Here is a 14,619-nt window from a genome sequence, read left to right as displayed (position 1 = left end):
GGAGAATGAGTTCCCTCTGTGGAGACTGAGCTCCCTCTGTGGAGACTCAGCTCCCTCTGTGGAGACTCAGCTCCCTCTGTGGAGACTGAGCTCCCTCTGTGGAGACTGAGCTACCTCTGTGGAGAATGAGTTCCCTCTGTGGAGACTGAGTTCCCTCTGTGGAGACTCAGCTCCCTCTGTGGAGACTGAGCTCCCTCTGTGGAGACTGAGCTACCTCTGTGGAGAATGAGTTCCCTCTGTGGAGACTGAGTTCCCTCTGTGGAGACTGAGCTTCCTCTGTGGAGACTGAGTTCCCTCTGTGGAGACTGAGTTCCCTCTGTGGAGACTGAGCTTCCTCTGTGGAGACTGAGCTCCATCTGTGGAGACTGAGCTCCCTCTGTGGAGACTGAGCTCCCTCTGTGGAGACTCAGCTCCCTCTGTGGAGACTGAGCTCCCTCTGTGGAGACTGAGCTACCTCTGTGGAGAATGAGTTCCCTCTGTGGAGACTGAGTTCCCTCTGTGGAGACTGAGCTTCCTCTGTGGAGACTGAGTTCCCTCTGTGGAGACTGAGTTCCCTCTGTGGAGAATGAGTTCCCTCTGTGGAGACTGAGCTCCCTCTGTGGAGACTGAGTTCCCTCTGTGGAGACTGAGCTCCCTCTGTGGAGACTGAGTTCCCTCTGTGGAGACTGAGTTCCCTCTGTGGAGACTGAGCTCCCTCTGTGGAGACTGAGCTCCCTCTGTGGAGACTGAGCTCCCTCTGTGGAGACTGAGTTCCCTCTGTGGAGACTGAGCTCCCTCTGTGGAGACTGAGCTTCCTCTGTGGAGAATGAGTTCCCTCTGTGGAGAATGAGTTCCCTCTGTGGAGACTGAGTTCCCTCTGTGGAGACTGAGCTCCCTCTGTGGAGACTGAGCTACCTCTGTGGAGACTGAGCTCCCTCTGTGGAGACTGAGCTCCCTCTGTGGAGACTGAGCTTCCTCTGTGGAGACTGAGCTCCCTCTGTGGAGACTGAGTTCCCTCTGTGGAGACTGAGCTCCCTCTGTGGAGAATGAGTTCCCTCTGTGGAGACTGAGCTACCTCTGTGGAGAATGAGTTCCCTCTGTGGAGACTGAGCTACCTCTGTGGAGACTGAGCTACCTCTGTGGAGAATGAGTTCCCTCTGTGGAGAATGAGTTCCCTCTGTGGAGACTGAGCTCCCTCTGTGGAGACTGAGCTCCCTCTGTGGAGACTGAGTTCCCTCTGTGGAGACTGAGTTCCCTCTGTGGAGACTGAGCTTCCTCTGTGGAGACTGAGTTCCCTCTGTGGAGACTGAGTTCCCTCTGTGGAGACTCAGCTCCCTCTATGGAGACTGAGTTCCCTCTGTGGAGACTGAGCTACCTCTGTGCTGTCCATCAGTGATAACTATACTGCTGGTAAACAGATTGGACTTCTCTTATCAATGCCCAACCCTCAAAGGAGTGGAGAATTGTCTCTTTCTTAAGGAGACCTGAGCTTGTTTTTCTCCAGCCCTTTTCATCTTTTTTTATTTACCATGACCTGGGTTTAACTGTTCTAAAAAACAGAGACAGGACGTACCAAATTATTGCTCTGGACTGAAACCAGAATAAAAAACAGGTAAAATAAAACTCCTTATCTACAATTTTGACAGTGACAGCTTAGAAAGTGAATATTTGGAGGTCTTTCATCTCGAGCCATGGATCCATTTCAAAGAATGTTAATCAGAATTGCCCAAATATGGCCGAGCTAAACCCAAGATGAGGATGAACCTGTCTCTTGAAATCACAAGACGTAAGAGCTCAGCTTTGAATACCTCTAAAAATGTGATCATGGTGGGATGAGTCAATGAATAGATCATGAATACTGGATAGAATAATAATAAACATTTGAATGCACTGCTGACCAAACCACCAAGCATCTGATGGCTGTATAACTCAGGTTTCATGCTGAGTACACACCTGTGTAGACGGTTGGATTGCCAGTGAGGGAGGACTTGTACAATAACACTGAGCTGTCGCCAAGACCACACAGGATCTGTTTTCCATCACCTGGAGAGACAAGAAAGACTCCTTTTATTGGGATTTCTCAGTCAAGCTGATTCATTATGAACCAAATGATGAAGATAGTTTCAGACAGCAGGGAGACAAAGTGTTCGCTCCAAAACCAGAGCAGGATTTATTCATGTGTTCATTAACTCAACCTCCCAGTAATGTAAGAATAAAACTTGAAGCAGTAAAAGAAAGTATAAAGTATTATAGTGCAATGACTTGACCTGAGTACTGAAGGCAGTAGACCGGTCTGTTGCCTGTGCTTTGATGGATGTGTGGTATCGTAGGTGCTGCATCGTCTCCTGGATAATCTCTGAGAAGTAAACCGCTAAATGACAAAGAAGAGTGTTTCTGGAAGAGACAACATTTCAAAGTGTTTCTTTGTTTTGGGAAGTGATGATGCTTACGTCTTTGTGTGAGTCTTTTTGGAGAATGAATTCTTCTGAACGTTTGTTTTGGGTGAAAACATAGTCCTTCTGAAAAGCACACAAAGAAAATAATAACTGTGATTCATGATGTATTTATGAATGCTATTTGCATATCTCAGCAGATGTGTGTCTAACATGAGTCTGGTCCTGCTGGAGGTTTCTGCCTGTTAAAGGAACTTTGTCCTTGCCACTGTAACTTGCTAAATGCTGCAAAGTGCTCTGCTCATGGTGGATTAAGATGAGATCAGACTGAGTCCTGTATGTAAGAGGGGACTGGATCTGATCCGGTCTTGATGTTGGGTCTTTGTTGATAATATAAAATAGAATACGGTCTAGACCGGCTCTGTTTGGAAAGAGTCTGAGGAGAACATTTGTTTGGCGCTATATAAATAAAGATTGATTGATTGATTATCCTAAATTTGCAGGATGCCAAGTGGAGATGTGATGATGACCCAGAAAATTATGCAAGAGTTAGATTTAGTAAGCGAACATAAATCAATATGTTGATGGGATAATTGAAAAATTCACAAGGAGCTCCTTTAAGTCAGAACAGGCGGGTCGAGCAGGTAAAAAGTTTGATACTTGTAAAGTAGACAGATATGGGATCCAACTTTACAGCTGAAAAGATTCATCTTAATTTATCAAATCTATAACGGTATATAAATGTTCACTTCCTCTTTTAGATCTGAAAATGATTATACTATACATCTTTTTTATTGCATTGCACACTGTGACGGCCTCCGGCCTTTGTTTGTTGTGTTTCCTTTTGCTGGCTCAGTTGACTTTCAGGTAGTTTGGGGTGAAGCCTTCAGTGAGACTGACCACGTATACAACACGTATGCAGATTACCACCAAAGCAGTGCAATTGTTGATCAAATTTTAAGCAGTCAAAGGTTTGTTTCTCCTTTCACTGGAATAAATATATGCTCTCTACTTTAGTTCACTTTTTGGACAATGCAACAAAATTCAACTTGACTTTCTGCAAGGTGAAAGTTTACTACCTACCTTGGGGCATTGGTGTATCCAGATGATTTCACTCTTGAGTGAAAAACCAGGGGCTGCTCCTTTATTCCTCCTTTAGTATAAAAAGAGAAGGTGACAGTCTGACACGATACTTACATTAGTGTAATCTGTCACATATGTGCCCAAAACAAAATAAAAAACATGCTTCAAAGATCACATTTAGAAATGAGTGTGAGACAAAGTGAGTCACCGGGCGACGGGAGACAGACCTCTGTTCATTTCCTTTTTGACAGATGTGTTCATGCTGCGGTTCATTCATTCATTATACAGAGAGAAGGAGATATAATTCTATGTGGTGCTGTGAGTATTGGTGCATCAGCCACAAACTGCAGGATGGTTCATTATGCTCCCTGTTTGCTGTCAGTGCCTTCACTGTTTCAGAATGAGCTCACTTTTTCCACAACCATTAAAACATGTGAGGCCATCCAAAAACTGTTCTCCTGTCAGGTCCAGGCCGAGGGAGAGAAAGTCCTACAGTCTTTGAGTGGCAACTTAAGACCTGATACAAATAGTTTGGTTTAAACTCCTCATGAAACTAAGAGGAGTTAAACCTGTAAAATGTTAATTCTTCAGGGCTTATCTGACACTTATCTGGGCGAAAAAACATTGAATTGGATTCCTACATTCCTTTCCTTGCTTACGGTATGCAGAGAGTGATGACTATAGAGAATAAGCCGGATAAACACAGATTACTCTGTGCTGCAGTCTGATACCTTTCACGCTGAAATGACAGACTTCATTTGAATTACCCAACACAGAATTTAAGAACACAGAATCTCTGATGTCAATCAAAAACCACAACAACCCTCTGAGAACAAACAACCTCACATCAACAAAGATGCAACCTCTTACTTTCCAGCGAGCATCATGCGTACCAAGTCTTTAATTTTACTGATATGCCAACAAATCATTAACCCTAAAAAACCCTAAAACATGCTCTCTTGTTTGGGATCATTTCCCTAACAGATGAGTGCTCGTCACTCTCTTAGACTCTTGTGTGATTTAAGATTGTAAGAAATTTGTTTTATTGGGATAAACCCCTTGAGATGTGCCATCTCGTTTTAGAGGGGGTCCCAGATTGGCACCGTCCAAACAAAATAATACATCCACTTGTGAAACCAACCGATCCCAATCGAACACAAGCACATCTGGATCTCTCTCAGTCCTCTCTTATCATGAAGAGGTTTTCATGTTTGATCAGGAGTTCCAATGTTCAGTCCAGGTTTGGCCTGAAAGAAGCTCTGAGCGACTCTGCTCGCCTGTTGTTGGATGTTTGATTGAAACTGGAGTCTCTCTTGGTATGTGTTGTTTCGTTACTTGTCAGTCTCAAAGGATTCCTGCTAACCATGCTGTGGATTTCTTTCCATCAAGAGGCCTTCATTGTCCAAGTGAATCAGGTGTAAACAAAGTAAAAGTAAGAACTTCAAAGGAATTTGTTTTGTGTTGATTTTGACGCCCCTTGTGGAGCGAGCAGTTCCCCTGATGTCTTTGCTGTTCTTGTCCTGAATATGTGTAAGTATTGTTTTCTAAAAAAATCTCCTCCTGACATCTTTGCAAAGTGAAACATATCCCTCCCTGTGAGTCTCTGCTAATCTGACATGAACTCAATGATGGCAGCTACAGGGATTAAAACATATCAGGAGTAATCAATCGTCTCTCTGGTAGTCTTGTTTGCTTTAGTAGGTGATATAAAAGAATCAGTGTTTTTAACTTATTGTTAAAAAAATATCTTCATGTCTCTAATCAAACCAAATGAAAAAACCCCCGAGTTATTGAACAAGGAAACAGATATTAATAAAAATGGTGGATAAAGGTAGAACTGCTTCTTTGATAAGACTGAAATAATTAGAATTGTTTTCTTTACCTTTTCTTTTATTTGATCAAGTGGCAACCTCCAGTCTAAAATATGAGTCCAATGTGGAAGTGCTAAAAACTGCAGTTCATGGAGGATCCACTAGAGGCTGGATCCGGAAGAACCAGAAACCACATACACACCCATTCAAAGAGCCGATCTTTATTTAAACATGTTTACAGCCTGGTTCAAAAGACCAGTGGAGTCTGGATAGATCATTTATCCATCGGCTCTCACTGTGAGGGGGAATTTTTATAACGCAGCAATTTTGAAGATATTGAGATTACGAGTCTTCCAATGAGAGGCACAGCTGACTTGACTGACAGGCGGGAACACTGTAGCTGTTGGCGAGGACGCTCAAAGCCCCGCCTCTTTACGTCATAATCGCTCCACAGCAGCAATATGGCCGCTGCTGCCGCCGCGGCCGCCTGGCCTCAAACAGCGCTTCAGAAACAGACGGGTTACGTCACGGAGACTACGTCCATATTTATACAGTCTGTGTATCTGATATATTAAAACACATGATCCTATTAACATGAGTGATCATTCAGATGTTTGGTGTTATTAAATGTGAATGTGTACATTCATCTGTGTGGATGTGCATCATAGTATCTCAGGTACAGTGAAAGTTAAGACATTCATTTTGACTTGTTGGTTTTGTGTTAATATCTTCTAAATGAATGATCACTTTGTTTCTCTTCTGTGTGTTATTTTGTTATTCATTATGAGGAGCTGTTTTTTTCTTGTTTTGTAGTTTGTTTGTCTTGTTTTGTTGTTTTATGTTTATGATTGTATATGTGTTGGACCCCAGGAGAGTAGCCGATGCTTATTGGTGTGCTAATGGGGATCTTAATAAAGAAAGAAAGAAAGTCAGTCTGTTTCATAGCAAGCTAAAACTCCTCACAGGACCTTTAATAGATTTGTAGATTTGACTCTACTGGATCAATCAAAGCACTGAAGGAATGTGATCCTGTTTGTTGTTAGATATGAACAAGTAAAGGTATTGTATCATTTAAAAGCTCACACATCTCATCTTCCTCCTTTCCTTCACTGTGTTGAGTGAGAGATGGGATAATGAAGGCAGCTTCTGACCCAGAACAGATTCAGCACTGTGGGTTTGAATCGAATTACCTGGAGAGACGATCGTTTGGCTTTGCTCAGCAGCCATATTTACCCCTTGCTGATAAATAATGGTCATTAAGTTTTATGGAGCCGTTAAATCTTTTAATTTACGCTGACTTCAGACCGGCACTATTTGAAGCAAAGTGAGAGTTTCAGACACATTTCCAAATCAAGTAATATCTTCATTAAATCGCAGCAGTCTGCTGTGTTCTCCGTTTACAGCTCTTATTATGTCAGGCTTAGCTTAATCTCTATTAAACATTATTGTAACAAAGCTACTTAATAAAATGATTCTGTCTAGCATGAATATTATGATGTGTCTGATGCAAAAACTAGAGGAGCAACATGGTTCCATTTCAGCAGAGGAGAGAGGATGAAGTCTGCTGTCTTCAGGTCTGAGGAATTACACCAGGCTGGATGGATCGGTTAACAAGCCTTAAAAGCAAATCTCTTTTTGTTTTTAAGAAGTGACGATGATTGGTTTTATAGTTTGGGCTGTGCAATAGAAGGAGTCAGGCTCAGATGAGCCCTGAAGTTTATTCTAAGATAAACTATGACTCTTGTTCTCAAACAGAGACGAGAGGATGGCAAAACTCAGACCTCCCTCTGCGCTGTTGACTGCTGCCCAAAAAAGACATTATAATTCAAGCCTCTAAAATGTATAAACTAGAGCAGCTACAGTCTATATGTGTCTCAGATATTATTTTGACTGTAACCAGACTCTCTGGTATGAGTTATTGCCTCACTGACCTGTGGAAAGTAGGTCGCTCAGTAGGGGAAGAAAGATTTCAGAGGCATGCTGAAGACTGGAGGAATTAGGGATTCAGAGCCAAACTTTTGGTCTGACAGCGGTGGAAATAATGTATAGAAACCTGAAGAATATGTTGGACACGTGTAACATGTGTGAAGCCTACTGGTGGGAAAGGTACAGAAAGGGCAGCCAATGTAATACTGCATAGAGGTATGTGAATAAAACACAAACCGCAGTTTGAAGGGGAGAGCTCGCTGTGGACCGAATCTCTAGTTTTAAACTAACAAGCTTCACACTGATGCTTTCTGCTCTATGCCATGATCCACAGGGCAATGTGTCATTCAGATGTGTTTGTGATGAGCTCCCTGTATTTTTACAGAGCTAAAGTCTCCATGTTTTTTAAGGCATTGGTGAAATTGAAGGGCTCTTGTGCAACTTTAAAACAAAACAAAACCTGTAATTGCTTATGTAACAGTCTAGGCAGTATGCTGATGTTTTCTGTTATAATTGATCTCTATGGTAATCTAAAAATCATCCAAAGTGAGTCATGAACTAGCAGCTGAGGCCATACTATGCTAATTACTGCCTCAGTAGTCCCCTGATATCAAGACTATAAAACAACTAATCCAGGCAGCAACACTTCAGAGAAGTGACATCATGCAACATGTAAGTGCAGCTGAGTTTCATCTCTGTGGAGCGCCAACAGGCCTGCTTTACTTCATGATTATGCTACATAGAAGTGTGACAGGGCAACAGATATCTAATATGCACTCACGGTTCTTTTAAAAAGCGCTCTGTCAGACTTGTGCCAGATTTACGATGGAAGAATGTTTCCCGTTCCAGGAGTCTCAGAGGTTTATGGTGTAATTTGTATGTAATTCTGCAGATATCCTCAAGAATACAGGGATGCATGGGGGCTGCACGGCGGGCTGCAGAGGTCCGTAAATGTTTGTGGTTTTCGGTCTGACATGGCAGTCACGCAGCACCTCCAGACTCCCCCTGAAGATCCCCTGCTTGCACTGCTAGCTCCCTTCACTCCAGCTGTGTGGAGTCTGCCTCACAGTGGCTTTCTCTGCATAAAACTCTGTATAGGAATAACATGTAAACCGCAGTATGCTGTACTGTAGGTCTCTGGCAGAATACTGCCAATCTGCCAGATCCTAATGATAAGCCAAAAAACCACAAAAAGACTCCTTTTACCAAGAAATCCACTACTGCAAGAAGACACCGTCCAACACAGCGGGCCAAAAAGTGAGTAATTATCAGTCCAAAGGTTTAGTTCTTGCTCCACAGTAAGTGGTACCTATGTGTCAAATGAAACCTGACGAGAATCAAATGATGAATGCCACATCAGCACAACATTTTCCTTCCTCTGTATATGATTATAGAGAGGAAGGTCTCAGCAGCTCTTAAAGCAGTGAAATATATTTTTATAAACTTAAAAATGTCAGAATTCAAGTGAATCCACAAATTAAACGATGAGCAGGTCTAATAAAACCAGACATGATTTTAAATGCCAGAGTTATGTGACAGCAGTAGCTTCATTTATCTTATGTGCTCATGAAGACGACACCAGGGATTCATCTGACCTTTCTTCTCAGGCTGGTGGATCTCCTTCTTCTTGAACTCAGCGTTCAGAGGAGACTCAGGCAGTGCAGGAGAACTGAACACAGGGGAGGGGGAAACGGGGAGAGGAGTTACTGGAAATGAAGGAGCACGGCATTTTTCCACCGTTGTGGATTATTAGTCCCTCTTATTCTCAGTACCGTGATACTGTTGACTCATGAAAATCCAGATGGCAGGAATAGTTATAAAAGGCCAAGTTAATACGGAAATGTCAGAGGGAGATATGGGCCGGAGGAGGCCAGCTCTTCAAATAAAAAAGGCTGCACTCTGATGCGCTCTGATAAGGAAGGGGACACCAACAGAAACAAGAAGATCACTTTTTCACACTTTGACTAAAAGCTTCGGTTCATAAATTACACACTTTCTTGTAAAAAAAACAAAAAACAATGTTAATGAAATTTTATAACTTGATGTTTCTGTACTTTGCTTAATAATCATTTATGGAGGTACAGGTAATACCAGAATGAATTTCATGACTTCTCAAGAGAACAGTTTAAGTGTTTGGCATTTTTAAAACAAAGTTATTGTGAAAGTAGTAAGTAGGACTTTCTGGACTGAGGTGCAGATCAAGTCTGGAATGACTTATCAAAATGTGGATTTAACTGCTTTACGTATAAAAAGGTCCACAGAGGGCTGTCATTCACTGAACAGGGCTGTTTCAGACTGGAACCAATGATTACATAAGTTATAGAGAAGTGGCTCATTCTAATACTTGGAACTTATTTCATGATAGAGCGTGTACTAGTAACAGAACAACATAATACAGTTGAAAATGCAAGCATTAAAAAACCCTAATGTGTTACACAGCACGCACTCCTGTGATTAGAGGACCAGGGTCCCTGCTTTCTTTACTCTGCTCAGTAGAAAGACCTCTAACCATGATCTCTACATTGAAAGGAGCTTATGATGGTTGGTCCTATAGGAGCTCGACATATTGCAGCATTTCAAAATATCTGTCATCAACTCCAGGCTTACCTTGGGAACACTGAAAAGCCTTCTCCACATGCCCAGATCTCTCTGAAGTCACACAGGCATACCTCCAACAGAACCACGCATTGAGTAAACAAAGAGCTCGCCAACAACAACATCTGTAAAGAAAAGAACAAAGTGTTAATCCATAAGGAAAAGAAAAATGAAAAAAACACTTAAATTTGAGGTAAAAACGATCAGGTCATTTATAGAGCGACTCAAAACTGGGTTCAATTACTCCAAACTCCCATCCTTAGTCAGGTTAACCCAAGCCTTTTGTTAGCGCTCTAATGACCCATGCTAGGTAAAACAAAGGATTACCTATAACCAATATCTGATGAGAGAATCTCTACAAGGTAACTTTTCATTGGAATTACTCACAGAGTCATCCTGTCCTGGAGGGATGAACCACGACCCTGCCATGGTGATGCTTAGATTGGTGTATTCTAGAGAAATGAACATCACTCACTCAGTTTGTAATCATCTTAAGTTTTAAAGTCTTACACTGTAATGTTTTGATTACTGTCACAGACATGGGTGCCATAGCAACATACAGGTGCCATGTAAGCTAGTCTCTTCTTTTATTAGCTCAACATACTGCCTTTCATTGCACTGAGAACTACATTATTTCATTTGATTATTATTGAGTTGAGAATGATCTACCACTGAACCAGGACAGAACTTAATAATTAATATAGGAGCTATGTTTGATTCTGATTTTATCTGCAAGGATCATGCACAAAATGTTTGATCAGCTTTCATCATTTTTGCTGGTCTGCAGTAGTCTCTTGCTGTCGGCCACTTTGATTTGCATTGACCGGCTTTAGATGTGCATTATAAATACAGTTTGACAAGCTGATGAAGATTTTGCAGGAGCATATGTACTTCTGAATGAAACCTAAATATCCCTGAGCTCGGTCCAAGTTAATGGGATATAGAAAAAAGACGTGGTTGACAATCACATGGGGACACAGTAGGAGAAGCATTATCACTATCAGTTTACCTTTGAAATATATTGCTGTTAGAAGTTCTGAGGTAGCTAGATCCACCACATACAGGCCATCAGTGCTTCCAACACAGAGCCGGCTGTTGTCTCTGCGGGGGCCCAGAGAGGATGGAAAACAGCGTTACAGGATTTCCCTCAAAAGCAGTTTTTTGTTTTTGGGGGAACATTTGAGGAATGACACTTTAACCACATGATAGGAAGAACATACTGATGTGATGGAATGTCAAGGCATGCTCACCATAACTACTTTCTTTTCCCTTAGACTTCATGCAGCCTAAACTAAATATACTCAGAAAGATGGAAATACTAGAGAAGAAGGAGGAGAAATCTGAGACTCTGCTGGGTCCCTTTAACCCACTTCCTGCACTGAGCTGCAGGAGGTTGTTGGGGGCACAATGCAATAATCACACAAGCTTTAATATTAATGCATTGTGAGCTTTAAATAGGATTTTTTATGCAATATGATTAGCAGTAAATTCTGAACTGATCATTGCTAATTTCTTTTGTCTATCTTCTTTGTGTCTATGAAGCACGCTGCAGTTAAAACAGGCCGTTTCAGCGGGTTGTAGAGGCAGTAACTCTTCCAGCTGCATATCGTCTCTTTAAACTTCCAGGCAAAGTTGTTTTATTTGTTAAGGCCCGTCAAATGAAGCCAGTAAAACAGTGACTCCAGACAGACAGCTTTGATAAAACGTCTGGGAGTAAAGATGTAAATACTGCTCTGAGATCATATGCTTTGCTCGGATGAATAAGGAATCAACGTCCATTTCATTCCAGTGGTCCACAATGTACACAGAGAGTTATGTCTGTGGTTTTTAAGTGCCTGCTTCCTGTCATAACATGAAATGTTTTAACAGCCTGAAATCGTTTATGCTACGAGGCTGCAAACTTTCCTCCAATGTGTGAAGTTTCCTGTGACTGCAGGGACACGTGTGGCAATTAGCCCGTACAGATGAGGCCTTTTTTCCAGCCTTCTGAGACAATTTGACATCCATACATTGTTCATGACAAAAATGTACAGCTAGTGTTCTTTAATGTGGACTGAATATGACTTGCTGTTGTAATATTTTCCAGGATCTCACATCATTTCACATTTGGAGAACAGCTAGAACAAACTGAGTCCTTGAGTATGGCCACAGTTTTGACAGCATTGTGTCTTGCTTCAGCATTCAGGGTCCTTATTAGAAGAAGTCCAGCAGTTCCTCCTTTTGGTAAAGTCACCTGAAACAGTCCCTTCATTTCATTGAAGCACTTGGGGATCACGTTGGCACGCTGTCCACCTTGGACCATGTGATGTCCTGAGACTTGTGAAACATTATAAAGATGCTGCTCTCAGTGTTCGGTTACCACTTCTGCAATTACTCAAATAAGACACTAGTGAGGATTACAACCATGAATAGAGGAACACGTAACCCAACACACAGGTTGACCACATGATGTTTCACATCAAATACTAACATGAACATTAGAGGCTGGACCCACAAAACGATGCAACAATGCCACATTAAGACAGTTATTTTGACATGATACAGTACTTCTATATTCAGATTCACCCTGTTCCTCTTATGTGTATCTAAACTTACCTCAACTTCATGTTACTCAACATGACAAACTAAACTTGCAGCACAGTCTACATGCTCCAAAACAACGGACATATTTGTGGACAACCATCAATATTGGATTTAATGTCCTGAGCCAAGATGTGTTGTTAAATACAAGATAGACAGAAAAGTAAAAAGGATGAACTGTAGTCCAAAGAGGTTCATCAGGTCTGACATATTAGAGCAAGATACTTCTTTTAACTAGAACAGTGAGTTCCTCTTCTTTACCTCGACATGTTTCGACTGCAAACTTCCTGCAGTCTTCTTCAGAAGAGTCACGTGGTCTTTGTTGTGACGTGTCTGTCAGCTGATTTATAGAGGTTTGGTTGTCCTACCTGACACAGCAGGACGACCACGCCCCCTGTTGTCCGAGTCTTAGGACAGCATCCCAGGAAAAAGGCCAAGGTAATCCACTCCAAGAGCAACAGATGCCAACATTGGATAAGGGAGGCTGTAGAGATCAGGAAACGGGCCCAGAGTACAGAGAACCAGGATGAGGGGGCCAACATGAGACTGTTGGGCTACAGGGGGCGTGGAGACTGTCGGGCTACAGGGGGCGTGGAGACTGTTGGGCTACAGGGGGCGTGGAGACTGTCGGGCTACAGGGGGCTTGGACACTGTTGGACTACAGGGGGCATGGAGACTGTCGGACTACAGGGGGCGTGGAGACTGTCGGACTACAGGGGGCGTGGAGACTGTTGGACTACAGGGGGCGTGGAGACTGTGGACTACAGGGGGCTTGGACACTGTTGGACTACAGGGGGCGTGGAGACTGTCGGACTACAGGGGGCGTGGAGACTGTCGGGCTACGCTTGGACACTGTTGGACTACAGGGGGCGTGGAGACTGTCGGACTAGAGGGGGCGTGGAGACTGTTGGACTACAGGGGGCGTGGAGACTGTTGGACTACAGGGGGCGTGGAGACTGTGGACTACAGGGGGCGTGGAGACTGTTGGACTACAGGGGGCGTGGAGACTGTGGACTACAGGGGGCGTGGAGACTGTTGGACTACAGGGGGTGTGGAGACTGTTGGACTACAGGGGGCGTGGAGACTGTGGACTACAGGGGGCGTGGAGACTGTTGGACTACAGGGGGCGTGGAGACTGTGGACTACAGGGGGCGTGGAGACTGTCGGGCTACAGGGGGCGTGGAGACTGTTGGACTACAGGGGGCGTGGAGACTGTTGGACTACAGGGGGCGTGGAGACTGTGGACTACAGGGGGCGTGGAGACTGTGGACTACAGGGGGCGTGGAGACTGCTGGACTACAGGGGGCGTGGAGACTGCTGGACTACAGGGGGCGTGGAGACTGTGGACTACAGGGGGCGTGGAGACTGTTGGACTACAGGGGGCGTGGAGAATGTGGACTACAGGGGGCGTGGAGACTGCTGGACTACAGGGGGCGTGGAGACTGTGGACTACAGGGGGCGTGGAGACTGTGGACTACAGGGGGCGTGGAGACTGTGGACTACAGGGGGCGTGGAGACTGCTGGACTACAGGGGGCGTGGAGACTGCTGGACTACAGGGGGCGTGGAGACTGTGGACTACAGGGGGCGTGGAGACTGTGGACTACAGGGGTGTGGAGACTGTGGACTACAGGGGGCGTGGAGACTTCTGGACTACAGGGGGTGTGGAGACTGTGGACTACAGGGGGCGTGGAGACTGCTGGACTACAGGGGGCGTGGAGACTGTGGACTACAGGGGGCGTGGAGACTGTGGACTACAGGGGGCGTGGAGACTGTTGACCACAGGGGGCGTGGAGACTGTGGACTACAGGGGGCGTGGAGACTGTTGACCACAGGGGGCGTGGAGACTGTTGGACTACAGGGGGCGTGGAGACTGTTGGACTACAGGGGGCGTGGAGACTGTTGACCACAGGGGGCGTGGAGACTGTTGGACTACAGGGGGCGTGGAGACTGTTGGACTACAGGGGGCGTGGAGACTGTTGGACTACAGGGGGCGTGGAGACTGTTGGACTTCAGGGGGCATGGAGACTGTTGGACTACAGGGGGCGTGGAGACTGTTGACCACAGGGGGCGTGGAGACTGTGGACTACAGGGGGCGTGGAGACTGTGGACTACAGGGGGCGTGGAGACTGTTGACCACAGGGGGCGTGGAGACTGTGGACTACAGGGGGCGTGGAGACTGTGGACTACAGGGGGCGTGGAGACTGTGGACTACAGGGGGCGTGGAGACTGTGGACTACAGGGGGCGTGGAGA

At 44.5% G+C, this 14,619-nt stretch overlaps 1 protein-coding gene across 9 annotated transcripts in view; it reads right to left on the bottom strand.

Annotated features, from left to right (window-relative positions):
- wdr27 (WD repeat domain 27) overlaps positions 1–14,619 on the bottom strand; it is a 54,424-nt gene that overhangs the window by 34,282 nt on the left and 5,523 nt on the right. For 8 of the 9 annotated variants that reach the window (XR_004631121.1, XR_004631122.1, XM_034682604.1 and 5 more), the window contains exons 9-16: positions 10,797–10,888; positions 10,175–10,239; positions 9,800–9,912; positions 8,788–8,861; positions 3,456–3,525; positions 2,430–2,498; positions 2,247–2,350; positions 1,933–2,022 (exon numbers count right to left, since the gene is read on the bottom strand). Coding sequence is in view for 7 of the 9 variants with exons in the window: in XM_034682604.1 (XP_034538495.1) it covers positions 1,933–2,022; positions 2,247–2,350; positions 2,430–2,498; positions 3,456–3,525; positions 8,788–8,861; positions 9,800–9,912; positions 10,175–10,239; positions 10,797–10,888 (677 nt within the window). In the remaining 2 variants the exon portion in view is untranslated. The remainder of the gene's footprint in view (positions 1–1,932; positions 2,023–2,246; positions 2,351–2,429; positions 2,499–3,455; positions 3,526–8,787; positions 8,862–9,799; positions 9,913–10,174; positions 10,240–10,796; positions 10,889–14,619) is intronic. The other variant, XM_034682602.1, reaches the window with a different exon arrangement.

The sequence above is a fragment of the Notolabrus celidotus genome, chromosome 4, assembly GCF_009762535.1.
Source record: "Notolabrus celidotus isolate fNotCel1 chromosome 4, fNotCel1.pri, whole genome shotgun sequence".
Lineage (NCBI taxonomy): Eukaryota > Metazoa > Chordata > Actinopteri > Labriformes > Labridae > Notolabrus > Notolabrus celidotus.
This window is presented reverse-complemented; position numbering and strand designations above follow the sequence as displayed.